Genomic DNA, 22,777 nt, shown 5'->3' with positions numbered 1-22,777 from the left:
CACCAGTGCCTCCTGGGGGTGAGACAGACCAAAAGTAGAGCCAGAACCAGAACTAGTTTTGGGGACTTCGGGGCTTCAAAACTCAAGTGGGAGTCAAGGCAGGGAAAGCCAGGACGATGCTGCGAGCACCCAGGCTGCTGTGTGCTATACACAGCTTCAGGCGAGGGCTCACCTGGGTCCAGGCCCAAGGGGGAGGGAGCTGGAGGCTGCTCCTGAGATGGGGAATTCGGGTGGGAATTCATTTACTTTGGGTCGGTCTGGGAAGGCCCTGGGGACAGGGGAAAAGAAGACTGAGGGCTTCGGAAATGTCCTTGCCCTTGTGTCTGCTTTAAAGGTCCCAGCAGAGGGCAGGATGGTCTGAATTTTTGGGGGGGGTGGGGGAGGGACTGATATAGAGCCTCCTTGTGGCCCAAGGATCACCCGATCCTATTTGTCTTCTACTCTGGGATTCTTTACTTTGCTGAAGAGTATTGGCACTTTGGGCTTTGGTTGTTAAATGAGGACTGAGATTGCTTTTAGCTCTCAGACACAGGGAGCCAAGCCTGAGCCAGAGCCGCAGCTGGAGGTAAAAAATAAAAAAAAGTTTGCCTTGGTAAGGAGTCCTGGGATAGTGAAAGAGGCTGGAGAATGTGCCCTGGTCCTACTGGGGTCCTTCACAGCTCGCTCCTTAGTAGGGGAAAGGCAGAGCAGTAAGGGGAGGGGGCAGTAAAGGTTCCAGGCCAAGGCACCTCAGGTACAGATTGATCAGAAATGCCCTGCCAGTAGGAAATGAGAGGGCAAATCCGGGCCAGACATTGGCCGGACACCAGGCAGTTGCAATGAGGGGAGGAGAGGAGGGGTGTAGCCTCACCAGGCAGGGTCCTGTGGGAGACCCAGGAGAAGCTGGAGAAGGCATAACTTCCCCTCCGAGGGAGCGCAGTTCCCGTGGGAAAGGTAGCTAGTTCATCGGCTAGCAGACATTGACTGCACTCACCAGAACCCAGCTCTGCTTGGGACGCTTGGGGTACAGGTTTCCACGGGGTCTCAACAGCGGGGACAAGCTTAGGTTAAAAACCTGTAGACACAGGATTCTGGGTGCCCGAATGCAAAAGTGCACACGTCACTGGAGATGGATGGCCCTCTAGCCCTGTCCAAGGCAGAAATGGGGACTCAGAGAAACTGAATACTGGAGACGGGGAAAGTAGAGGCAGTCATCCGGAGGGGGTGAAGCCAGATATTCCTGGCGTGGGACACTAGCTTGACTGAGTGCGGGACCGAGATCCAAAAAGGGGGGAACGTTCTCACTCCGTCTTGGGCTCTTGTAGGTGGCAAATCAGCTGCGTTTTATGGGGGAGTCACCTTCGGAAGCCAAGCAGACGCTAGAGAAACAATCGAGTCCTCAGAGCTCTTGCCTCGATGTCCACACCTGGGAAATAGGGCTTAACCCCTGTCGGACCAAAAGAGCCCGAGAAGGTCCCGTTTTTCTAAATGAGCACACTGACCCCAATGCTTTGGGCCTTCCCCTCACGGCTATACCAAGGCATACTTATCATCCTTTTCAGCCAAGTGGGACCCCAACCCCACCCTATTCCAGAGCGCCATCCCCAAACCCATTTCCAGCCCAGATAGCAGACTCATTTCCACTCCCTTCGTCAAACTCATTTCCATCCCTTGCCCCAATCCCAGCTGTTCGAGAGGCACTTTTAGACACTAACTCAGGTTTGTTGTCAGCAAAGGAAAACTCCTAGGCGCCCGGGAGAGCTGCCGCGTTCGCTCCTTTTCGCCCTCCCTCCTTCCCTGCATCTGCCCCGCTGCCGCCGCCGCCGCCGCCGCCGTGTTCCGGCCGCCTGGTCCCTCCGCCAGCCTCTCTGTCCCCGCACCGTCCCTGCCTCCCCAGGGAGAAGCCACCCTCTCCCAGGTCAGTTACACAATACTATAAAGGTAACTTTGTCCCTTTCTTTCGATTGGAGTCCCGAGGACTAACTGTGCCTGGTTGAATGTTTGCCTTTAAAGCAGAGCCCGGACTTTGCCCTGCTGCCATTCCAGGTTTCATTTCCTCAGAAAGGCTCTTTTTGCGGAGGAGAAAGAAGGCGCCCCGAGGTACCCCTGCCCCTGCCACCCCTGGTCCGCCCGCGCGCGCTCCTCTCCCCAGATCTTCTTGGATTTTCTGCAGGGATAAACCTGGGCTCGCCCCCAGACTCACTTCTCCCTCTAAAGGTCAAGACGGTGACCCCGGCCGCTTGGGATGCCTGCAGCTTGGGAGTCCCTGGCCTCCCAAGCCGGCCCCGCTCCCCCCGTTTCACTGAGCACCCAGAGACTGGCTGGTTTTCCGTATGGAAGGCGCGGGCTTTGAGGAGACGCGTATTGTCTCCCTTCCAAGCCGGCAGCCCTACTCCCCAGAGCACGACTCGCGGCTCCCTCGTCCCTTGTCCCCGTCCTCTGTCCCCGCGCCGCCCCCCTACAATTCACACGCACGCACGCACACATACACACACACACACACACACACACACACACACACACACACACATATTTCGCTGTTTATTTGCCACGGAGGAGGATAAGGAAGGAGCAATTAGGCGTTCAAAGCCTCGCTAGGACAGCACACCGCCGCAACCTTCGCCAAATCTGGGGTATGCTTTTTCCTGGGCTGTGGGTTAGCGGGGGCCCTCAGGGAACTCCAACATTTCTGGCGGCCCCTTGTTTGCTGGAAGGCAGTACCTTCCACCCAGGCGGCTTGCCCTCTCACCTCCTGGGTCTTTCTTTTGTGTCTTTGCTAGGAAGGGGATTAGCTAGGGGTGCTCCCGGCGTTGGGGACTCAGGGTGGCAGGCAGCAGAGCTTGGGGGGCCCCGCGACCTTCTTGGACTGGTTACTCTCCCGGCTCCGACTGGTTCAGCCTCCCTCCCTGCTCGCCTTCTCGGCTCGCCCGCTGAGGCCGGTGGACTGCCGGCCGACAGTCCGGGCGGCGGCGGCTGCAGCAGTTTTGGGGCTACTATTCTGACCTCTCTTTGGGACACTGGCTGCCTCTTTCTCCGTTCTCCCCTTCGGGGTTGGGGAAATTGGTTGGAAAAAAAATCTCAGTGCGTCCTCTTTTTCCCTTCCGAGAACATCAGCAGAAGCTAGCGGCTGCTGCTTCCAGAACCCTGGGACCTTCCGAAACCCTCGGGAGCAGCCTGGGGGACTCCGGGCTCTGGTCCTCAGAATTTCCGGAGGCCATGGAAAACGGGGAGCAGCACCCTGCGGCCCCTTCTTTGCCAAGCGGACTCTGGTTCTGCGCTCTTTGCGCGCGGCCCAGCTCTCCGGCTTCGCGCCCCTATACCACCTTGTCGCCGCATATACACATACACACACCTTGTTCTGCTAGTTTAGGGTGCGGAGCCCGCATCTACGCCGGCAAAGGGAGGAGATGGGAGGCTTATTGCGAGATTAAACGGCGCCTGGGACTATGCCTAGACACGCGCGCGTTCACAAACATGCACGCAGAGAAGGGAAGGGCGGAGGGTTGTACTAACTCGGCACTGCCACTGGTGCTAAAACGCGCGCTAAGCCTTCGGCACCCCGGGACGAAAGAGGGCTGACTGGACGGGAGAGAGGACCCGATGCCCGTAGTTGGAGCCCGGTCGGACTCAGTGCTGCGTTGCATTCAGCCGGACGGTGCTCTGGCGGAGCAAGAATCTCGCGCTTTGGGTCACTGGTTCCTTTCCTCTGCTTCAGCCTCCACCCGGATTATACGGGCGGAAACGGGGGCAGCGGACCGAGCAGCGGTAAGGACAGGTGGCACCTTGAGCGAAGGAAGCGCTCGGGTTACTCTAACACCTTCAAGGCTATGTCGCCCGCACTTTCGGAGAAAAAAAAATGGACCCAGGGCGAGAAGGTGATTTTGTCGCCGAACCCGGCCGGGCGCGGGATTGGGAGGGTGAGTCGGGGGCTAGAACTTCAAGTCCACTCGCTCGTTCGCGGGGGAAAGGAGCATCCTTTTTCCGAACGCTAAGCATGGGGAGGCAGGAGAAAACACCGACTCCTGAGTCTGGGGACCTAGGGACCGACCAGCCTGTTCAAAGGCTATCAGCGCCTTCCTTCATGCCCGATCGCCTACCGCCCTCGAAGCTGAGCCGACACTGTCAGCCCACTAGCCAGCGCCACTACCTGAGCAGCAGACCTGCGACCTTTCCCGCCAGCTGTCTCTGTTCCATCCTTCTGCAGGGAAGAGAAGAAGAAAAGGTAGGAAGGAAAGACAAAAAGGGAAAAAAGAAAGGAGAGAAGAAAGTAAGGAAAGAAAGAGGAAGATGAAAAAAAGAAAGAAAAAAAGAAGAGAGAAGAAAAGAAAAAGAAAGAAAAAAGAGAAAGGAAGAGAGAAAGGAAGAAAAAAGAGTGACCAGACTGCCATTTCCAAATGTGCCACAGAAAAACTTTATTAATTTTTCTTTCCCCTTCTTGTTTTCTTCTCTACCCTCCTTTCCTTCCCTTCCCTTCTTTTCAGTTTTCTTTTCTCTTCTTCATTCCCTTCTTCCTTTCTGTCGCTTTTTTCTTTTCTTTACCTTCTCTCTCCCATTCCCTCCTTATTTCTAACTTTGCTAACCTACCTTTCCCTTTTTTTAATTTCCCTTTTTAGTTTTCCCTTCCTTCCTCCCTCTCTTTTCTTTTTTCCTTCCTTTCTTCCTCCCTTCCTCCCTCCCTTTCTTCCTTCCTTCTTTTTTTCTCGGTCTTTCTCTTTTCCTTCTCTCTCTCTCTCTTTTTTCCTCTCTCTTTCTCCCTTTTCCTGTCTTCCTCCTCGCCTTTTCTCTTTTTCTTCTTCTCTAGCTGTTTTCTTTTCCCCGTTTCATTCCTGTTCGTTATTTCTTTCATTTTCGCATTGTTTTAGTTCTTCGCTTTCTTTACAAAATTCCTATCCCCGCTTTTTTGCCCCCCCCCCCAGCTCTGGGGGCCACCTCCCCTTGCCCACTCCCCCCCCCGGCTTGGCTCGGTTTTCGGGGCGGAGCTGGGGGGCGGAGCGAGATAACCCTCTTCCAGGCCATTGGGTCGGGCCTGCCGCCAGTAGTGACATCCAGCGATCCGAGCGGGTTCTCCCAAACCGTTATAAAAGGACCGCGGGAGGACGGATCTGTCTGTCTCCTCCTGGACGGAGCAGGTAGTCGGGGATCCGCAGCGTCGGCTCACCATCTCCGCGTCGCCGCCGCCTTTCCATCCCATCCGACGACGTGGGCGCTGCCCTCGCCTCACTTTCCATCCTGCAGGCGCCCGGCGCCCCTCCGTCAATCAACGTCCTCCCCCCTCCCCCTCCCCTTCCCCCTCCTTTTTTTTTTTTTGCTGCTAATTGGGGCCTCTGTGCGGAACGCCAAACTGCCTTTTCCTTAACTACCTCAGCTCTCAGCCCATTCCACCTCCCTTAAAGGGAAAAGGCAGGTTCCGCCTCCAAAGGTCTCATCTCCTTCCCCGCCCTCAGTCCGCCCCACAGGATCCCCCAAATTGCAGCCCATTCTCTTTCTAGCCTGACTCCGGAGGCGGAGGATTCAGGCTCTCGGGGACCTTAGTATAAGGCGTCCCTCCGACGTGGGAGGCAGTTTGGTCCCCTTCCCTTGCCCTTAGCTTCAATTGCTCGGTCTTCCCTTCCCCACCCCTCGCACCCTTCGCCCTTTCACCCTGTTCTCCTTCCTAAGTGCCCCCCGGTCCTCCCCGCCCTGATCGGCCCGCCCCTGTCTGCCCGCACCCTCGGCCCTCGCCTTCTAGCTCTGTCTCCTTTCCTCTCACCCCTCTGTCCCCTCTGGCTTCGCTCGCTCGCTCGCACGCCGCTCTCGCTCACTCTGTCGCCTGTGCGCTGTCCTCTTGACTGTCTTCTGCTACTTCTGTCCACTGTTCTTCAAAACCCTCTTCACTATCTCCCCAAACTCATCCAAAAACAACAAGTCAACCCGCCCCGCCCCAAAGCCCGTCCACTCGAATTAAAAAAAAAAAGACAAAAAAAAAAAAACCCTAACTACGCCCCCAATATAAAAAGCCAGAACCAGCCTGACCCGAATCCAAAATTAGACCAATGATGAGATTTCGTCAGCGCGGGAACATGGCAAGAGGAGTCGCTTCAGGGTCGGCGGACGCGAGTGTCAGCACCCTACAACAGTCCCGCAGCAAGGAGGTGGGGAGTAGCAGCAGCAGCTTTGAGGTAAGCCCCCAGACGGCAAACTGGCCAGCCCTGTGGCCTGTCAGCCCGCTCACCGGCCCCTCGGTCCGCCTGTCCGGCCCCCGTCCCCTCCCCGCCACGGGACTGGTGCGGCCCGGGGACTGCCCGCGGTGCGCGGAGGTCGCCGTAGGACAGCACAGGACAGACGGGGCGGCTGGGGGAACTCCCTGCCAACTTTGAGGGTGCGCATGCACGCCCAGGGGCTCTGCTCCCTCTCTTCCTGCGTCCCTGAAGCTCCGGGTACTTCTTACGCTCTCTCACAGGCTCTTGGAAATTTGGGGCACACTTGGGAGAGGGCGAAAGTCACAGATTGCCTAAAGAACCTGCGGGAAGGCTCCCCAGAAGGAGCGCGGTAGCGGGGAAGTTCAGTGTTGTGGGTAAACAGTCCCCCCTCAAACGTGTCTCTTGGGGCTATAGTGCAATGCCAGGAGTGTCCGCAAGGGGACGCCCAAAGGGCGACCCAGTTTGGCCCGTAGGGGGCCCCCCCACATGAGCAGCGAACCCCCCCCATCTCTCTGAGTCTTGCTGGCTCCAACCCAGAGAGGTTGTTTGCACCCTAGGCGGTAGGGGGGTGGGGGCGGAGCTCTTGAAGAATATGAGTAAGATGATGGCGGGGGGTGGGGGGGGCCTCAGTTCATGAGGCGACCCCAGTTTGCAAAAGTTCTTTCTGGGAGGGGCTCGAGGCTGGTATGAACCTCCCCCTTAGCGGGGCGGGGCAGGGTGGGGCCAAGCTCGACTTTGGTGGTATTGAACAGTCAGTTTGTATGAACTCCTCCCCTCGAAAAACTTGGGGAGGCTTGGGGGCTCTGGGGTCTGTCAGAGAGCTAAGGGGCGTGGTCAGGGCCTGGGGGGTTGGAGGAGAGATGGCAGTCTGAGACGAGGCATCCAAACTCTACTTCTTGGGCTTCTAGCGCAAGGAGGGAGGAGCAAGAACTGAAAGGTAGGGGAACTTCGCCAAGCTTCCCTCTTGACCTGAGACGTACGAGCTTAGTCCTGAAATGGGGTGGGGGGGGCGCTAGAGGAAGGCGTGGCACGGGAGGGTGTAGGGAGAAAAGGGGAGCAGAGGAGGGGCGAGGACAGAGATAAAAAAGGAGAGGAGAAAAAACTGCAGGGGAGACAGAAATAGAAAGGGAGGGGATTAGAGAACCAGATGGGGGGGGGGGGGACATAGGAAGAGAAAGGAATGAAAGAAGGAATAAATCCAGTGGGGAGGGAAAGAAGGAATCTACCTGAAGCTCCCCTCAGTAGGGGGAAGGCAGTAGAGGGAAGGGACACCTTGCTGTTCAGCAGCCTATTATAGCAAAATGAACCCCCCTTCACTCTCTTGGCCCACTCCCAGATCATGGGATGGGGGGCTGGCAGGGACTGATGGAAGGTATGTGAGGAGGGGGCTGTGAGTGGTAGGAGGGGGCTGGCATCCACTGAAATAGAGGATATAGGGAGGAGGGTGGGGTGACATTTGCTAAAATCGAGGCGGGGGCAATAGGGAGGAGGGAATCAGTAAAGCAGCCAGAGACTCTTTAGGACAATCCCCAGCCTCCTCCCAGGCACAGGTGAAAGCGGTTCTGTAGGGTGGGGGCACTTAGGGGGACATTTTTCCTCCTCCGATACCTCCTCTCCCCCTGCCCCTTCAGCCCCTCCTCCCTCCTCCCCCTGCCCTTCGTCTCCCTCCTCCCCCTCCCCCTCCAGCCCCTCCTCCCTCTCCCTCCCCCTCCCTCTTTCCCCCTTCTTCCTCCTCCCCTTTTCCCCCTTTCTCCTCCCTCCCTTCTCCTCCCCCCCACCCCCCTTCCCTCTCTCTTGTCCCCTTCCTTCTCTAGTCTCTCCCCTTTTTTTTATGCAATGCAATCCAACACAATGCAAAATATTTGAATTGAATTGAGTCAGTGTGAATTCTGCAAACCTTTATAAAATGCTTTGTGCTTATTTAGTCCAGGTAAAGAAAAGGGAAACAGAGAATTGTCTCTCCCACCTACCTCACTGCAGAGGATGGAGAGCACCTGGTGCCTTCCTCATTTCTTCTTCATCCTTCTCCTCCAGCACCCTCCCTATCCACTAGTGTCATGGGCTCAGAAGTGCCCAGCATTGGGGGGTGGCAGGCTCCCCCATAATTGGGACCATCCTCATCTTTCAACACTCTGTACCAAGGCTGTCAGTCACCTCCTCCTCTTTCCCTGGGTGTGGGAAATGTCCCAGGCCAGGCTCCCCCGTGGCCACCACCTCTGACTTAGCAGCAACTTCGATCTAGCTAAGCTGTTTCTAGTGGGGCTGCCTGAGGAATTTCAGAAGCCAGGGAGGGAGGGATGGGGAACAACAAAGAGCAAGGAGGAGTTAAGTGAGGTTACTCAAACCGACTTACCCAATCCTTCTCGGGAACTGGCCAACTAGAAAACTTGGGGAGGCTTGTGTTTCCCTTGTAGCTCCTTCCCTTAATGAATCCAACCCTTCTAGGCTGGGGACCAAGTCTTGCAACAGCCTCTGTTCTCTGAGGTGCCTAGTACTGACCACTCACCTGAGGTACCTGGGAGTTGAAAGCAGGTCTTCCCATTGAGGAGGGCTCAAGGAAGGGCTGAAAGAGGCATAGAGGGAGAGAAGGCCTCAGGGTGAGCAGGGAGGCCAGACAAGACAGGAGTAAGCAGATATCACCCTCACTCTGTGTGTGTGTGTGTGTGTGTGTGTGTGTGTGTGTGTGTGTGTGTGTGTGTGTGTGGTGTCAGGTGCTCATGATAAGGACCTTCTCCCCCCCCCCAGCCCCTTCCTTCTCTGGTGTTTACTGTATGTACTCTATCCTCATACCTACCCAGGGAGGTAGGTAACATAAGATTAATGCCTCCATTTGACATAATGGGAAACTGAAGTTTCAAAAAGGGATGTGTGAGGCTCCAGATTGTCAAACTCAAGTGGAAGAGCTGTTGTTCAGACTATCTTTGGCCTCACCTGGCTGGGCTCCTTCTATTAGACACACCCCATTGCCTCAGATCCCTTAAAAAGAATGTTGGCTCCTTCTGAAACCCCGTGGAAGAAGCTTGGGGGCAGTACAAGGAGGGCAGTCTTGAGATCAGGCATGATAACCTTGAGAGGGAGCCAGTCACTGCAAGGATCCATTCCCTTTTTTAAGCCCTGCTTACTCAGGACTTTCTGCCTGGCTGCCTTTTAGAGGCTTCTTTGGGGGTGGGCTGCCTGACATTTCCCCACCAGAAAATATGGGCTTCAAGTGGTGTTTGGGACTTTGCTGGGAAACCTGGGTTTGAAGTCCAGGTCTGCCACCTGTTGACTTTATAAAATATCCTCTCAGCTCCCCAATGGATGCTTCTCATTGACATAAGGAAACTGAGGTACAGAAGAGCTAGACTAAATGATGGGGGGAGGAATGGGTAGCCACGTTACTCTTGGGATATCTCTGTAGATGACACCAATGTCTGGAGGAGTTCATGAAATCTGTGTGGTATCTCTGGGTGGAAGACAGCTTTTTGCCCAGGAGTCAAGCAGGACAGGGAAAGGCCCCCTATAGACTGAGCCCCCAGTGTCCAAATTGTTAGTTAGAGTCCATTAGATAGCACAGACCCAGAAGGGGCAGAGTTATACTGATCTCAGATCTCTGAAGCTGTGGATCTCAGGCTAGGACTGTAGGGGGTGGTGCCACTTTGGCAAATCCTTGAGGACCCAGGTAATGGTGATGTCATCTGGGAATTGTTCCAGGGCCCCTCTTAGGGAGCCTGATATCATTGGCTGAACTGAAGGGTGGGGCTAGAAGTAGGAGGAGACAAGGGAGGGACAAGCAGGGGCGTGTTTATGGACTGGGTTGGGCTTTGGGGGCTGGGGGCTACATAAATGTGTGAGCACAGATCAGCTCTCAGTTGCGGCGATCACTGTGAGCAGAGCAGTCACCCTCCAAGCCTTCTGCTGGGCACTGGCGGAGAGACAGAAGACAGCCTCATTCCCTTCCAAGAGCTCATGGTACATGTGGGGGAGCAAGCCTCACGCCCACAGCTGAAAGGCCGTGAGCATGGAGAAGGGAGAGCTTGGAGCAGCTTCCCCCACTGACTTTCCGAGCTGGCCCTTGGAGGCATCCTTCCCTTCCAGCCCCTACTGGAGCAGCCTCACCCAACAATCAGGCATCTAGCCTCCACTTGAGTATCCCTAGCAGTGGGCAGCTGATTACCTCCTGGAGTAGCAGCTCTGAACAAGGGATTTTTTTTTCTAACATCAAGCCTCATTTATCTTCTTTGCCTCTTCCACCCGTAGCACCCTGTTCTCCTAGGGCCAACAGGACAAGATGATTCTCTTGTCCCCCCTATAGCCCTTCCCATCTCTAAAGGAAGCTTTTCCCCCAATCCTCTCTTGTAGGAAGCAGGCTTCAGGGATGGAGAGGAATGCGCTTTCCTCCCCACCCAGCTTGGGATTGTTCTTGGCTGGACACCTACCACTATGGTCTTGCTTGTGTAAGTGAACTAATCTTGGGCTGGGTTTTTTTCTCCACAGATGGGTTTCCCAATGAAGAAGATGTTGCTGTTATCACTCACCTTTTTGGCCTTTGCCTCGTGCTGCAACGCTGCTTATCGCCCCAGTGAGACCCTTTGTGGTGGGGAGCTGGTAGACACTCTCCAGTTTGTGTGTGGCGACCGCGGCTTCTATTTCAGTAAGTGGGTCTCCGAGAAGGTGGGGAAGGTGGGGGGGGGGGTCAAGGGCAGGCTGCTGGAGTGAGTGCTCCGGAGCCGGGCTAGACTGGAGAAAGTAAGATGAATTGGGTGGCTAGTACTCAGCCCAGGGTTGTCCTAGTTGGAGGGACATTGGGTTAGTGTAGGCTCATTGCTGGCTATGGGTCTTCCCTGAGATAAGGGCTGGCTTCATACCCCCTCAGCTAGGGTTTCTGGTGAGTGTCTATTGTTTGCCAAGCCCTGTCTCAGGCATGTTGTAGGGGGGTTGGAGGAGAAAGAACAGTCTTTTTCCCGGGGGCTTCCACTTTTAGTCAGAAACAGGACACACACATAGAGATATGTCCCTGCTTTTGGCTGGGTGAGACCACCTACTTCTAGGGATGGTCTCTCTCTGTGATCTGATGGGGTGGATGGACTTCAGGTAGGTAACCTTGCCCATCTGTCATCTTGGAACTGGCTCAAGGACTCTGCTGACAAGGTATGTGATTTTGTAAATGACACACAAATTGTATTTAGATGTGTACAGTCAGTTTGCCAGTGTTCTGGGCTACGGTTCTTGGAACAGAAGAGACTGTAGGTCTGGGGGACGCCCCACACAGAGCCCTGCAGGCTCCCACCTTTCCAGAGATGCCTTGCCCTCAGCTGGGTGAAAGTTAGCGAATGAAAATGTGGCTTGGGAAGATGGCTTAACCTCTGCTTGGGAAGTGGTTGTTCTGAGACCTTCAAGTCACAATGAACAGCAGCAGAGGCTAGCTGATAGAGTAGCAGAGAATCCCAGACTGCAGATGGAGAGCCCATGTCTGTCGTTTATTAACTCCTCGATTAACTGGGCAAGTCTTTGCCCTTGTCTGGGCTTCCTCCAATTCTTTCCCTCAAAAATGAGGGGCCAGACTTGGGCTACTGTCCGTGGCATTAAGCCGGTGCTCTTATGAATAGAAAATCCCTCAGAGAAACTTAGCGGCAGAGGCACCTTCTTGTCTGCCCGTCTGGCTCCCTGCCGAGCTGGTATAGAGATGCAAAAATGGGGAGAGGCAAGGGGAGGCTCCCGCCTCGTCGAACACACCCAGGCGGAGGCTAGGCTGCCGGACTCCTTGCCTAGGGAGGGGCGATCCCTCTCTCCTGGTCTGTGCCTGTCTCTATCTCCTGCTTCCTATCACTGTCTCCCTCTCCCGCTCTTTGCCCCACTTCCTCGGTCTCTGCGGCTGCCGCCTCCTCCTCCTCCTCCTCCTCCTGTCCCTATCTCTTTCGCTGCCCAGCTCTGTCTCTTTGACCCTCCTGCCTTGTCTCTTTATCTGCCGACTTGTGTCTCTGACTCATCTGTCTTCCTCCCTCCTCCTGTCCCTGTGTCTCTCTTCTTCTCTCCGTCTCAGTCTCTCCATCACTCTCTGTCTTTCTCTTTTCCTCCTTCTGTCTCCATTTCCTCCCCTGCCTATCTCTGTCTCTCTGCCTCCTCTTATCTATCTGTGCCTCTATCTGTTTTTCTTGACCTCTGCCTCGCTGTCTCCCCATTGCATGGTGCCAAGGGTTTCTTTGGGCCTTCTGTCTCGCCTCCTGTGGAAATAGCTCCCAAGACCACTCTTCTTTCTCCATCTCTGTCTTGGTCACTACCCGGTGTTTCTGTCTGTCTGTCCATCTCTCCCTCCCTCTTCCTTTCTTGCCTGCCCTGACTGTTCTGGAAACGAATCAGATTCTAGCATCGTTCCCCTCTAGGGTGGCAGATGCTAGGCTGTCTGTCTTTACCCGCTTCTCCTTGGGGTGCTAGTGGTAGTGGTCTCATACTGCTGGACCTTCTGAGAGATTCTCTCTCTGTCTCTCTCCCTCTGTGTGTCTCTCCCCACCCTCTTTATCTCTCCCAGTCTCTGTCTTTCTCTGTCTCTTCTTGCCCCCACCTCAAGTCCCTTTTCCTTTCCTACCATGTACAAGTGCCTTTCCCATCTGGGGCCTGAATTTTCTCCCTTGTAAAATGAGGCTGAAGTGGTGTTTAAGGTGCATTGAAGTCCCAGCGCATAGATGGAGCAAGGAAAAAATTCCAAAGCCACCTAGAAGTAAGCTCTTAGCCAGAGGATGAGGAAGAGAACAGAGTAGGCTGTTGTGGCAGCTGGGGAACCCCTTTCTGGCTTCTTTTTACCTGTAGGACTTGGGGCAAGTCTCTTCCCTTCCTGGGACTCTGTTTCCTTGTTTGTAAAATGAAAGTCCTGTGAGACCTTGGAGGTATTTCTGATGGGGGGGGAAGGGAACAGCATTGCATGTTTGCCCACCCCCACCACTTTCCCCTGCTGAATGGGGTCCTGCTGGGTCTCTTAGGGCCACTTAGCTTCCATCCCTGAGGAAGGGTCTGACTCCTGCAAGATTCAGGGGACCCTCCTCAAAGGCAGGGGCCACCTATGCCCACCCTCCTTGCCAAGCCTCTTCAGAGCCCAGCCCAGTATGTGTGGGTAGGGAGGAAGCCCTAGAGAGAAAGACCAGCCCAGCTGCTATATTCTCAAGATGGGAAATGAGCAACAAGCCCCAGTCAAGGGAAGGGAGATAGCCGCCGCCGCAGCGAGGGGGTGGGCTGGGGAGCAGAGCTCAGACTTCTTTATAAACAGCTCCTGGTTCCTCCTTCCCAACAGCTGATAAGAATTGAGCTCCCCTCTCTGGGTGCTGACGGGGCACATTCTTGGCTTCTGCGGCTGCACACAATAATACCGGGTGAAAGGAGCCAGGGATTTTGGGGGGTGGGCATTAAGGGAGCAGAGCAAGTCTCCTGGGTTCAGTCTTGGGATGGCAAAGGCAGGAGCAGGGATCACAAAGGATGGTCTGTTATTGAGACTGGCGACATAGTCCTGGCTCATGCAGGGGAGAAAGGCTGTTGATGGTCAAGGGTTTATCTGAGGCTGCTGCTCCCTGCTTGACTGATTGAGGGGTGTGTGTGTGTGTGTGTGTGTGTGTGTGTGTGTGTGTACGAGCATCCAAGTGTGAAGAGCGTGGGACTCAGCACCAGGGAGCCAGCCTTCCTCCATAAGGGACCTCTGTCCGGCAGGCCTACACCACCCCCTCCCCCATCTCTCCATCCCCACACTGGCCTCAGTCTTTCCTTGTCATTCTCTGAGCATCTCCCCCCAGTGCTTAGCACAGTGCTCTGCACACAGTAGACGCTTAATAAAGGCTTCGGGGTTGGATCAAGTGATTTAGCGCCTGCTGTGTGCACAGCACTGGGCCAGGCTCGTTATTGCGGGGTAAAGAGTCCCAGGCTTCCTCCTAGCCCTCCTCAGCTCTTCCCTCTCCCCCTACCCGGCTTCCCTCCCCTCCCTCCTGCTGGTGAGAAAGGCAGGCGCTGGTTAGTGTCAGTCGTGGAAGGAGGAGCCCAATTCTGTGTCTTGCCTACCTTCCCCTTGTGCCCTTGGCTCTGCCTAGCTTCGGTACGTCCTGCCTCGGGGGCACTTCCTAGATCCACACTTCTCCTGCTTAAGTGGGAGGAAGCTTGGCTGTGTTTCAGCCTTGGAGGCAGAGCGGGAGGGGAAGGATCCTAGCTAGTCTCGACGTAGGGAGAGAAGCCTTGCTGCCCGCTTAGCCCCGGAACGGTGAGGGTGAGGGAGAGGATGGGGGGAGAGGTGGATTGGGGCTTGTTGAAGGCGACTCACTCCTCCCCTCCCGTCTTCTTCCTGGCCCTCTTTTGCAACAGCCCCTCAGGTGCCTCTCCAGGGCATTAGGGCCAGCCGGAGTCCAGGCAGGGAGGTGGAGCAGGTGAGCTCGGAGAGCCAGGAGTCCCTCCTGTGGCCTCCTCCCTTGGGCTGCCTGGAGGCTCTGGGACACCATCTCCTTACCAAGCTGGTCAGCGGAGCTCTGTCTCCCTGCTCCTGGCTAACCAGCACTTCCAGGTCCCTTAGGGATTTCCTGAAGCTGGCCGGGGTCTTCCCAAACAACCTGAGCCTGGATCTCAGACACACCCAGGAAACTGCCAATGGAGCCTCTGCTCCTCGTTCCAAGATGACCTGGAGCAAGACTCTCCCTGAAGCCTCGGCTTCTTCTTGTGTCTTCCCTCTCTGGGACTCAGTTTCCTCCTCTGTTTGATGGGGGTGGGGGTTGCCTAGAGCACCCTGAAGGTCTCTTTGGGCCTTTCCTTCATGAGAAGTTATACTTGGGGTAGATTCTGGTGGCTCTGGAGTCTTCCCTTCTAGTTGTCCTGAGCTTGTCCCGGAAAGTCATCTGTTCGATGGGCACAGAGCAGCCTCGCCTGCTTCCTGGCTCCTGTAGCTTCAGAGAGGTCCTGATGGAGGTGGCTGGACTGAGCTGGAGACTCAGTTTCTTCCACTATAAAATGGGGGTGGGGCAGTCCCAGCTGCCCTTGCTTGTCTCAGAATGTCTCTGGTGACAGAGCTTTAATGTGCCAAGCCCTGTGCTAGGCAGATCTTTCCTGAACCTCTGTCTTCTGCTACTCTGTGGGTGACACCAAGCCCCCACATCTGGCCAGGGCTTCTCCTCCTCTCTCATGGCCTCCACAGTGCTTGGCCCAGGGCTGTGCACATAGTAGGTGTCAAATGAATACTTGGCCCATTGACCTCAGTCAGGGCAATGGGGATTTGGGATGCAGCAGCTGGCAGGGAGAGAACTAGGATGCATCCCAGATTACAGGCAACTGCCCAGGTGACGGTCTCACCTCCTTCCCTGGTGGGTTGGATCTCCCCTCTCTGGGCTTCCTCAGTCTCCCCATCTGGGAATGTCCCACCATCCTAAGACACAGTAGGCACTGATGGACTCTCTCATTTTCCCTTCAGGCCTTCCTGGCAGGCCTCTGAGCCGTGTGAGCCGTCGTCTGAATCGTGGCATCGTGGAAGAGTGTTGCTTCCGCAGCTGTGATCTGGCCCTGCTGGAGACCTACTGTGCCACCCCCGCCAAGTCCGAGCGAGACCTGTCAGCCTCTATGATGGTGCTCCCGGTAAGTGCCTGGAGACAAGTAGCCATGGCCAGAAGCCAAGCAAGAAGTGAGGGAGAACAGGGTCCTACCAGCTCCCCTCCTCAGAACCCACGAGCCCCTTCCACTGCACGGGCCCCTCTCCCTGCTCCCAACACCCCTCGGACCCCTCGAGCTCCTGAGAGGAGGATCAGTCCCCTGACCAGGGTCCATGCCTGACATGGTGCCCAACAGAGAGCCAGCCTGGAAGGCCAAGGACCTGAGGTGCCTCCTGGGCAGGCTCTCCCTTCTTCTTCATGCTCACCCCTGTCAGTCTGTCCTTGCCCAGCTGTCCCTGTCTTTGCCTAAGGGCTGCACTTTCACAGAACCAGCCAGACCCTTTAGCTTCACCATGCCATCAGCAGTGGCATTTCAATATGGTCCAAGGCCATGCCGTGCCCTGGGAGGTCACTGGATTCTATTCCTCTGCTCTCCCTCGGACGCACAGCGTGACCTTCACCAGCCACATCCTTTCTTTGAACCTTACTTTCTTCTTGCAAAATGGAGACAGGAGAGTCTGTCTGCCCTGCCTTTGGGTATGGTTGTGAGAACAGGAATGGGCTGATAGATGTGAAGGGTGGGCAGTGGGAGGCTGAAAGGGCCCCAAAGGTGCATGATTGGTCATGGCCAGATGGGAGAAATCCAGCCTCCCCAGGGCCTCCCCTGCCCCCAGTCCAGAGGGAGGTGAATAAGTGGCCTAATGGGAATGGGCAGATTCCCAGCTCTGTCCACTAATGGGCAGGGAGGAAGAATGAGTGGATTTGTTTATTGTCTCTGGGTTTCTCCTTCTGCTCAGAGGTGTTTCCATGAGCAAAGGGTGAGCAGCCTGGCAGCCCATGGTGGGCTAGAGGGAGAGAACCCCACGGTCCCTTGGGGCAGTCATCCAGGTGGGGCCAGCTTTGTCCCTGACAATTCCCATCTCTGGTCTCTGCTTGTTCTCACAACTGTTGGGGGGTGGGGGGACTCTGGGGAGCTGGCCGGGCCTGGGAAGGCAACACGGCCCCTCCTGAGGCCCCTGGCAGAGGAGACCAGGTAGAGGCCCCACTTGGGCTCCCAACAGCTCAGCTTTGGCCTTTGGAGCTCCCAGCTCTGACACAGCTCTGAGCATTTCTCTGAGCTCTCTGGGCAAGGCCCGGGCCACTCCCTCTTCACCTCCTTCCGACAAGCCAGGAGGTTCCTTCTTCTGCCTAACCTGTGTCCCAGCTGCTGTCCCAGCCCTGTCCTTTTTGCCCCCGTCCTCAGTAGCTCCCAAGGCTCCCCTGGAAGACTTGCTGATCTGCTGAGGCTGCTCCTGGCTCGGCTCTGCTCTGGGCCCATCGCCCGCCTTCCGCATTGGCACTGCTCTTCCTGCCCTTTACGTGAACTCTGCTCTCTTCCTTCCTCCTTCCCCTCCCGCTCTCAGGAAAACTTCCCCAGATTCCCTGTGGGTAAGTTCTTCAGACTTGACACCTGGCAGAAGTCAGCCCGTCGCCTCCGGAGGGGCCTGCCTGCCCTCCTCCGTGCCCGCAGGGACCGGCTGAGAGCCCAGGCGCTGGAAGCGATCAGAGAGGCCAAGCGTCACCGTCCCCTGATCACCCTGCCCAGCGAAGACCCCATCCGCAAGGATGCCTCATCTGAAAAACCCGCCAATCAGAAGTAACCTGGGTGCCTGCCCTTCTGCCCCGGGATCAGATTCCTCTTCATCCGTGCTCTCTCTTCTTTTCTCTTGATAAATTCGGCCTCTATTCTTCCAAAGGTTTTTCTTCCATGATTCCCCGCTCCCCCACCCTCGCCGTATACCACCTCATCCCCTCTCCCCCCATCCCTTGAAGCCAAGGGGCTTTGAGTAGCTGCCTCCCTGGTCATCTCTAGGCAGCATCTGACCACTACCCTAACACCAACAGTGTGGGCCGCCATGCTTTCCGGGGCCTTGGCTTCACCCCGCTATCACATCTATAGGATGAGCCCAACACCCAAAGTCCCCATGGGCTCAGCTAACTCACCAGCTTCCCCTCCTCTCCACCCACGCTCCTCAGTCAGATTGGCCTTGGACTGTGTGACGTGGACTCCCACGGCAGGCAGCAGCAGGAGAGGGCCTCGCTCCCAACAGAGGCCATGGGGTGCTGTGCCTCGGAAGGGAGCTCCCAGCGCCCATTCCGCTGGGAGCTCAGCCAGGGAACGGGGACCCTGAGCCTCGCCTATAGATGTGATGTCTCCCTACCCTACACTACTCATCGGCACATTCCAAAACTCAACCCCCAAACCACCCCGTTTTTTTGAACCAACCTCATGCTCTCTTCTCCTTTCCCACAACCTACCATCACTGAGGAGGAATCCCCAGCCGACAGTCCATTTGCAGGTTTCTGGTTCACTCACTTTTCTGCCTAACTACAATATTCCGTGCCTACTTGCACCTTTTAATCATCGCAAAGTGAGAGAGAGGCAGAGTAGGATACACTAGAGAATGGAGCAGACAGGTTGGGGTCCCCGTCCCCCAGGAGAGGGTGTCCAGCTGCCTTTTCCGGGGTTCACCTCAGTCTAGCCCAGGCCTAGACCTCAAGTCATCTTTTGGCAGAAGAGCTCCATCCGGCTGACCCCTCTTTTGGGTGGCGTCATCTAGGGGGACCCTGGTGCTCCTCCATCAGTGTGTTTATGGTGCTAAAGCGAGTTGGCGGGGACAGAGACAGACGGGAAGGAACACCTCATCAGGGAAGGGCGAGAGGGCGAATCCTGACCGACCTGGCAGCCGACTTTTCGCCTGTTGAAAAGTAGGAGAATGCCGTTCTTCCGTCCTGGTTCCGAGGCACACGGTTTGGTGAACTCTCCCCCACTTTCCTCATCACACAGACATGAGCACACACACACATGCATGCACCCACACTCACATCCAGGCATGTGCCTTCACTCCCCAACACGCTGCACCCACACACGTACACACTCACACATTTCTATGAAGAGTTCCCAAACTCTGGCAGACACCCCCAGGTTTGTGCCCTCGGGATCTGGCATTCTCAGGCTTCCCTGGCAGATGGTTCACCCTCTCGGACTTCCGCCTTCCCCTCAGAGCTCCCGCCAACCCCCCTTCTCTCTCACAGCAGGTAGCTTTTTTAATTTTTTCCATAGCTTTCTTCAGTGCCGCTCTGTGTCATCCTCTACCTACCAAAATCAGTCCCTTGGCCTCCATTTTTTTCTCCCTTCCCCGCCCCCACCCCCAGCGCCTCTAGTCCCCTCCCCCCATTCCTTCCCTGGCCCTGCCCCTTCTCGAAAGGTGGTGGGCACGGTCAGGCTGAGGGTGGGGAGGAGGGAGGAATCCTGTTTTTAAGCCTAGTTTTCTTAAGGGTAGGATTCCTCCTCTTGGGGCGACCACAAAAGCCAGAGCTGGGGGTGGCAAGAGGCTCCACTGTTCTGATTCGGACCATTTGGCTTCCCATTTGGCCAGCTGGCTCCCCTGTCCAGCAGGCCCAGCCTGAGGAGGCATTACCTCCTGGGGGTGCGCTCTGGCCAGCCGTCCTCCTGTGGGGAGGGCAGGCCGGAGTGAGAACCAGAACCCTGCCCCTCGCCTGGGCTTCCAAATCTAACCTCCCAAATAGCCAGACAGTCAACCAACCACCTTCCGCCCTCCTCTGCCCCAGTCCAAGGGGAGGCTCACAGTCTCCCTCTCAGCTCCTGGGTTCACTTTCTGTCTGTTTCTCAGTAACCGTGCATCATTGAGCCAATATATGCCCTGAACAGAACGGCACTCCAATCAGCAAGCCACAGACACGTACAACAACCAAAAACCTGGGGGAAGATCAGCTCCTTTATTTATTTGGTAACGGAGGGATACATATGTGTTCGAGGAATGAGATTGGTCCAAAGCCGAGGTGGGGGAGGAGGACCCCTGGCTCCTCCAGTCAGGCCCTTCAGCCACCAGCAGCCACCTGACGCTTCATCCAGGTCCCCTTCCAGCTCCTCTCCAAAGACAGCTCCCTGCTCAAAAAACCAGGTCTGGGGAGCATGCGCAGGAGCGGAACAGGGATGAAGCAGGGGGAAGGAAAGAGTGGGGGTGCATGGGGGTGGGGATGTCTTTTTTTTTTTTTTGGAAGAGCGGGAAATCAGAGAGAGTCATGAATGAATGGCAGAATGCAGGTCTAAAACCCAGGAGAGCAAATTTTCAAATTTATATCAACTTTTTTCTCACTGGGGTATATTTTCCTTCTCTCTTTTTTAAGGCAACGTAGTTTTGCTTTAAGGCAGGCACCAAACAGCTTGGATAGTTTTTGCTTTGAACCAAAAAAATAATAAAAATAAAAATAAAAGCAAAAAAAATTTAAAACACTAAAAAAGCCCAAAAAAAGGGGAGGCTTCAAAAAAGCCCTGGAGATCCTCCACACCATCTCCAGTGAAGGGTGTGAAGCGTCACCAGGCCCCTTCCAGAGGATCTCTCTCCTGCCTCCTCATATATCCACATATAATCCTTTTTTTCTTATTAACCTTAATTAAGCTGAGAGCCAGTCCTGGAGGGGGGGCCATCTCCCTCGAAGATACCAGGAAGGGGATGTCCCATAGAGTGACAGCCCAGGCCTCCTCCAGCGCCTGTTTCCCGTGGAGCAAGGGCCCCCAGAGTCCTGCTGGGCATTTCTTCTTCTTTTCCTCTTCTTTTCCTTTATCGCTTTCTCCAGCACTTTGGGCTGAGAGCGCGGGTGGGGCGCCATATTGATCTATGTGTGACAGGGGAATATTGTTACTATCCTGTTCGTAAGGGGGAGGGGGCAGATGATGAGAGTTGGGGGTCCCCGCCTTGGAATGGTCCTACCAAGGTCAGGAACTGGGGAGCAGAGCTGAGCTTCTGGGTGCCTGCAGAGCCACTTCCCGGTGGGTGGTGATGGATCTCATCACCCAGCCTGCATGCCAGAAGGGTTGGGGGGCTGCAGGCAGGAAGGCTTCCATTCTGTCGAGGAGAAAAGTGGCTCTCCTTTCATGTCCTTTTTCAAGGCCTTAGGGACACAGCTCTTTCTAGCTCCCCACTCAACTCTCTCCCCAGCCTCCCCCATTCCAACCCAGAGACACTGCTTCAGTCTCTTGTGAAAGTGCTTTGGTGGGAGAGATCACGTCTGACAGTTGGTCACACCGTGGTTGGTCAGCAGGTTTCCTAGGACCCACATATCTACGGGTTTAGTGGCCAGGCCACCAGCTCCAAGGTCGATAGGAGGGTGACTGGACTAAAAGGTTTCCCAACCCACCTTGGCTTTTAGTTCAGCCACTCTGCCAGAAATTGTCTTCAACCAGCTTAGAGACCCAAAATAATCAACCTTGTGGGTTTCTTGGAGAGAGAGCCCTCTGGGGCCTCCTGCTAACCCCCAAATAGATGGCAGACACATTTTAAAAACCTTGATAATGGGAATGGTGGAGAGCGATCTAAATTGACCAGTCACATACTTATTAAAATGTAATTTTATCCAATCAAATGTCTCAGCAAAATCTCGGCATCAATTGCGCACCAATTGGCTTCTTCTAAACCTAATTAAAATAAGAACCAAAACCATCTCTTTGCTGAGGCACCTACCATGTTATCTAAATTTGGAATATTTGAACTTCAATTGGGCATCATCGGGTTATGAATTGGCTTCTGAAAACCTAAGAAAATGCATTTTTTAAAACTCTGCTGAGGTAGCAACAACCTTGGTGAAATTAGAATTGGGACACCAACTGGCTTCTAAAAGGCAAGACAATTTTTAACAAAAGCAATTCCAAAACTCTGTCCTTGGGCTGCTCCTCCAGCCAAGCAGAGCCCAGGGCAGAAGCACTACCAATTCCTGGCATCATCTGGTGTCCTTGAGGCTGCCCCATCTCCCACCTGGGCAGTTGCTCACTAAGGGGTTAGTCGCCCTTGGCCACCATCGGCTATGCCTTGCTGACCAGAGAAGCTTCATTTCAGTGTGTTGCCCCACCCAGGGCCATCCCAAGATCATGGCACTCTCTGCTGTCTTGACATCCCCAGATCGGACCCCTTCATCTCCACCCTGGTCTTTGATGGGTTTCCCCAGATGCTTCTGGATGACCCAAAGGGAGGGGTCCTTTCCTCTCCTGGCTTTGTCATCACTCAAAGACCATTAAACCTGGGGGTCCAATACTTGTTATTGGCTTCTGTTTTGTACAACAGGGGGTGGGGGGAGATATTGTATCCAGGCTGATGGATTCATTTATGTATGCTCAGCTTAATTAATATGCAAAACTCTCTCTTCTCAAGTTTTGCAAATATTATAACTTGCATTATCAATAAAGCAACCACTTATTCTTGCCCTCTGTCTCTGTCTCCCCTTTTTCCTCCTGGGATCCTCACAGGGAGGGGGTGGAGGGGGAAATGATGAAATTGAGGGGGAAGGGGGGAGAAGAAGAACACTCTTCAAACATGCTGGTGGTGCTGGTGGTCTTTCCCCTTCCCTGAGGACAGAACGACCTCCCCTCCCCGACCCCCTTCCTTAAAGCAGGAGGATTCCAATCCCCTCAGTGGGGAGAGCGCACCCCACTGTGCTCTTACTGAAAGAGGGATTCATTCCTCCCAAATGTTCCCAACCTTGGGTCAGCCTGGAAACATGTGGGGATGGGGAGATGAGTGCCTGAAATCAGGGGCTCTTAGCAATCCCTTAGCTCAATCGAAGCAGCTTTTTAAAATCACTTTCTAGGCTAGGGACACTTTTCTGACACAGAGTCTTAAATGCCCAGTCTATCTTCCCTGGAATAACACTCTGGTTCTCTGAAAACCCACCTGGAAAAGGGCTGAGATTACACACCAAGGGTCAGGAGGGGGCCCAAGGCCTTTACCACACTGAGCTGCCCATTTGGAGGGCTGGGAAAAGACTGGGAGACGAGCAGTTCTAACGAAAGTTAGGACAAGGCAGGATGGGATGGACAAGAACAGGGTCTGAGTAGTGGGTTCTGAACAGAAGAGAGAAATGGGTGGGCCACCAAGTCAGATAGGGAGGGGAAGCAAGCCTTGGAAGGCTGGGGGATGGGGAGAACCAGGGACGCCATTTTAGGCCTGAGAAACAGCCTGAAGGATGGAGACAAGGCCA

The 22,777-nt window shown here is 55.1% G+C and overlaps 1 protein-coding gene across 4 annotated transcripts; it reads left to right on the top strand.

Annotated features, from left to right (window-relative positions):
- The first annotated feature begins 890 nt into the window (after window positions 1-890).
- IGF2 (insulin like growth factor 2) lies at window positions 891-22,003 on the top strand. Of its 4 annotated transcripts, none has more exons than XM_036740634.1 (4): window positions 891-933; window positions 10,635-10,791; window positions 15,568-15,728; window positions 17,146-22,003. In XM_036740634.1, exons 2-4 carry the CDS (start codon window positions 10,635-10,637, stop codon window positions 17,380-17,382), a joined length of 555 nt encoding a protein of 184 aa, XP_036596529.1. In that variant the 5' UTR covers window positions 891-933; the 3' UTR covers window positions 17,383-22,003. The 4 variants fall into 4 exon arrangements, with proteins under 4 accessions (XP_036596529.1, XP_036596528.1, XP_036596531.1 ...); XM_036740633.1 differs by lacking the exon at window positions 891-933 and adding an exon at window positions 1,982-2,079; XM_036740636.1 differs by lacking the exon at window positions 891-933 and adding an exon at window positions 2,487-2,612.
- Window positions 22,004-22,777: the final 774 nt, after the last annotated feature.

The sequence above is a fragment of the Trichosurus vulpecula genome, unplaced genomic scaffold, assembly GCF_011100635.1.
Source record: "Trichosurus vulpecula isolate mTriVul1 unplaced genomic scaffold, mTriVul1.pri scaffold_126_arrow_ctg1, whole genome shotgun sequence".
In the NCBI taxonomy this organism is placed as follows: domain Eukaryota; kingdom Metazoa; phylum Chordata; class Mammalia; order Diprotodontia; family Phalangeridae; genus Trichosurus; species Trichosurus vulpecula.
This window is presented reverse-complemented; position numbering and strand designations above follow the sequence as displayed.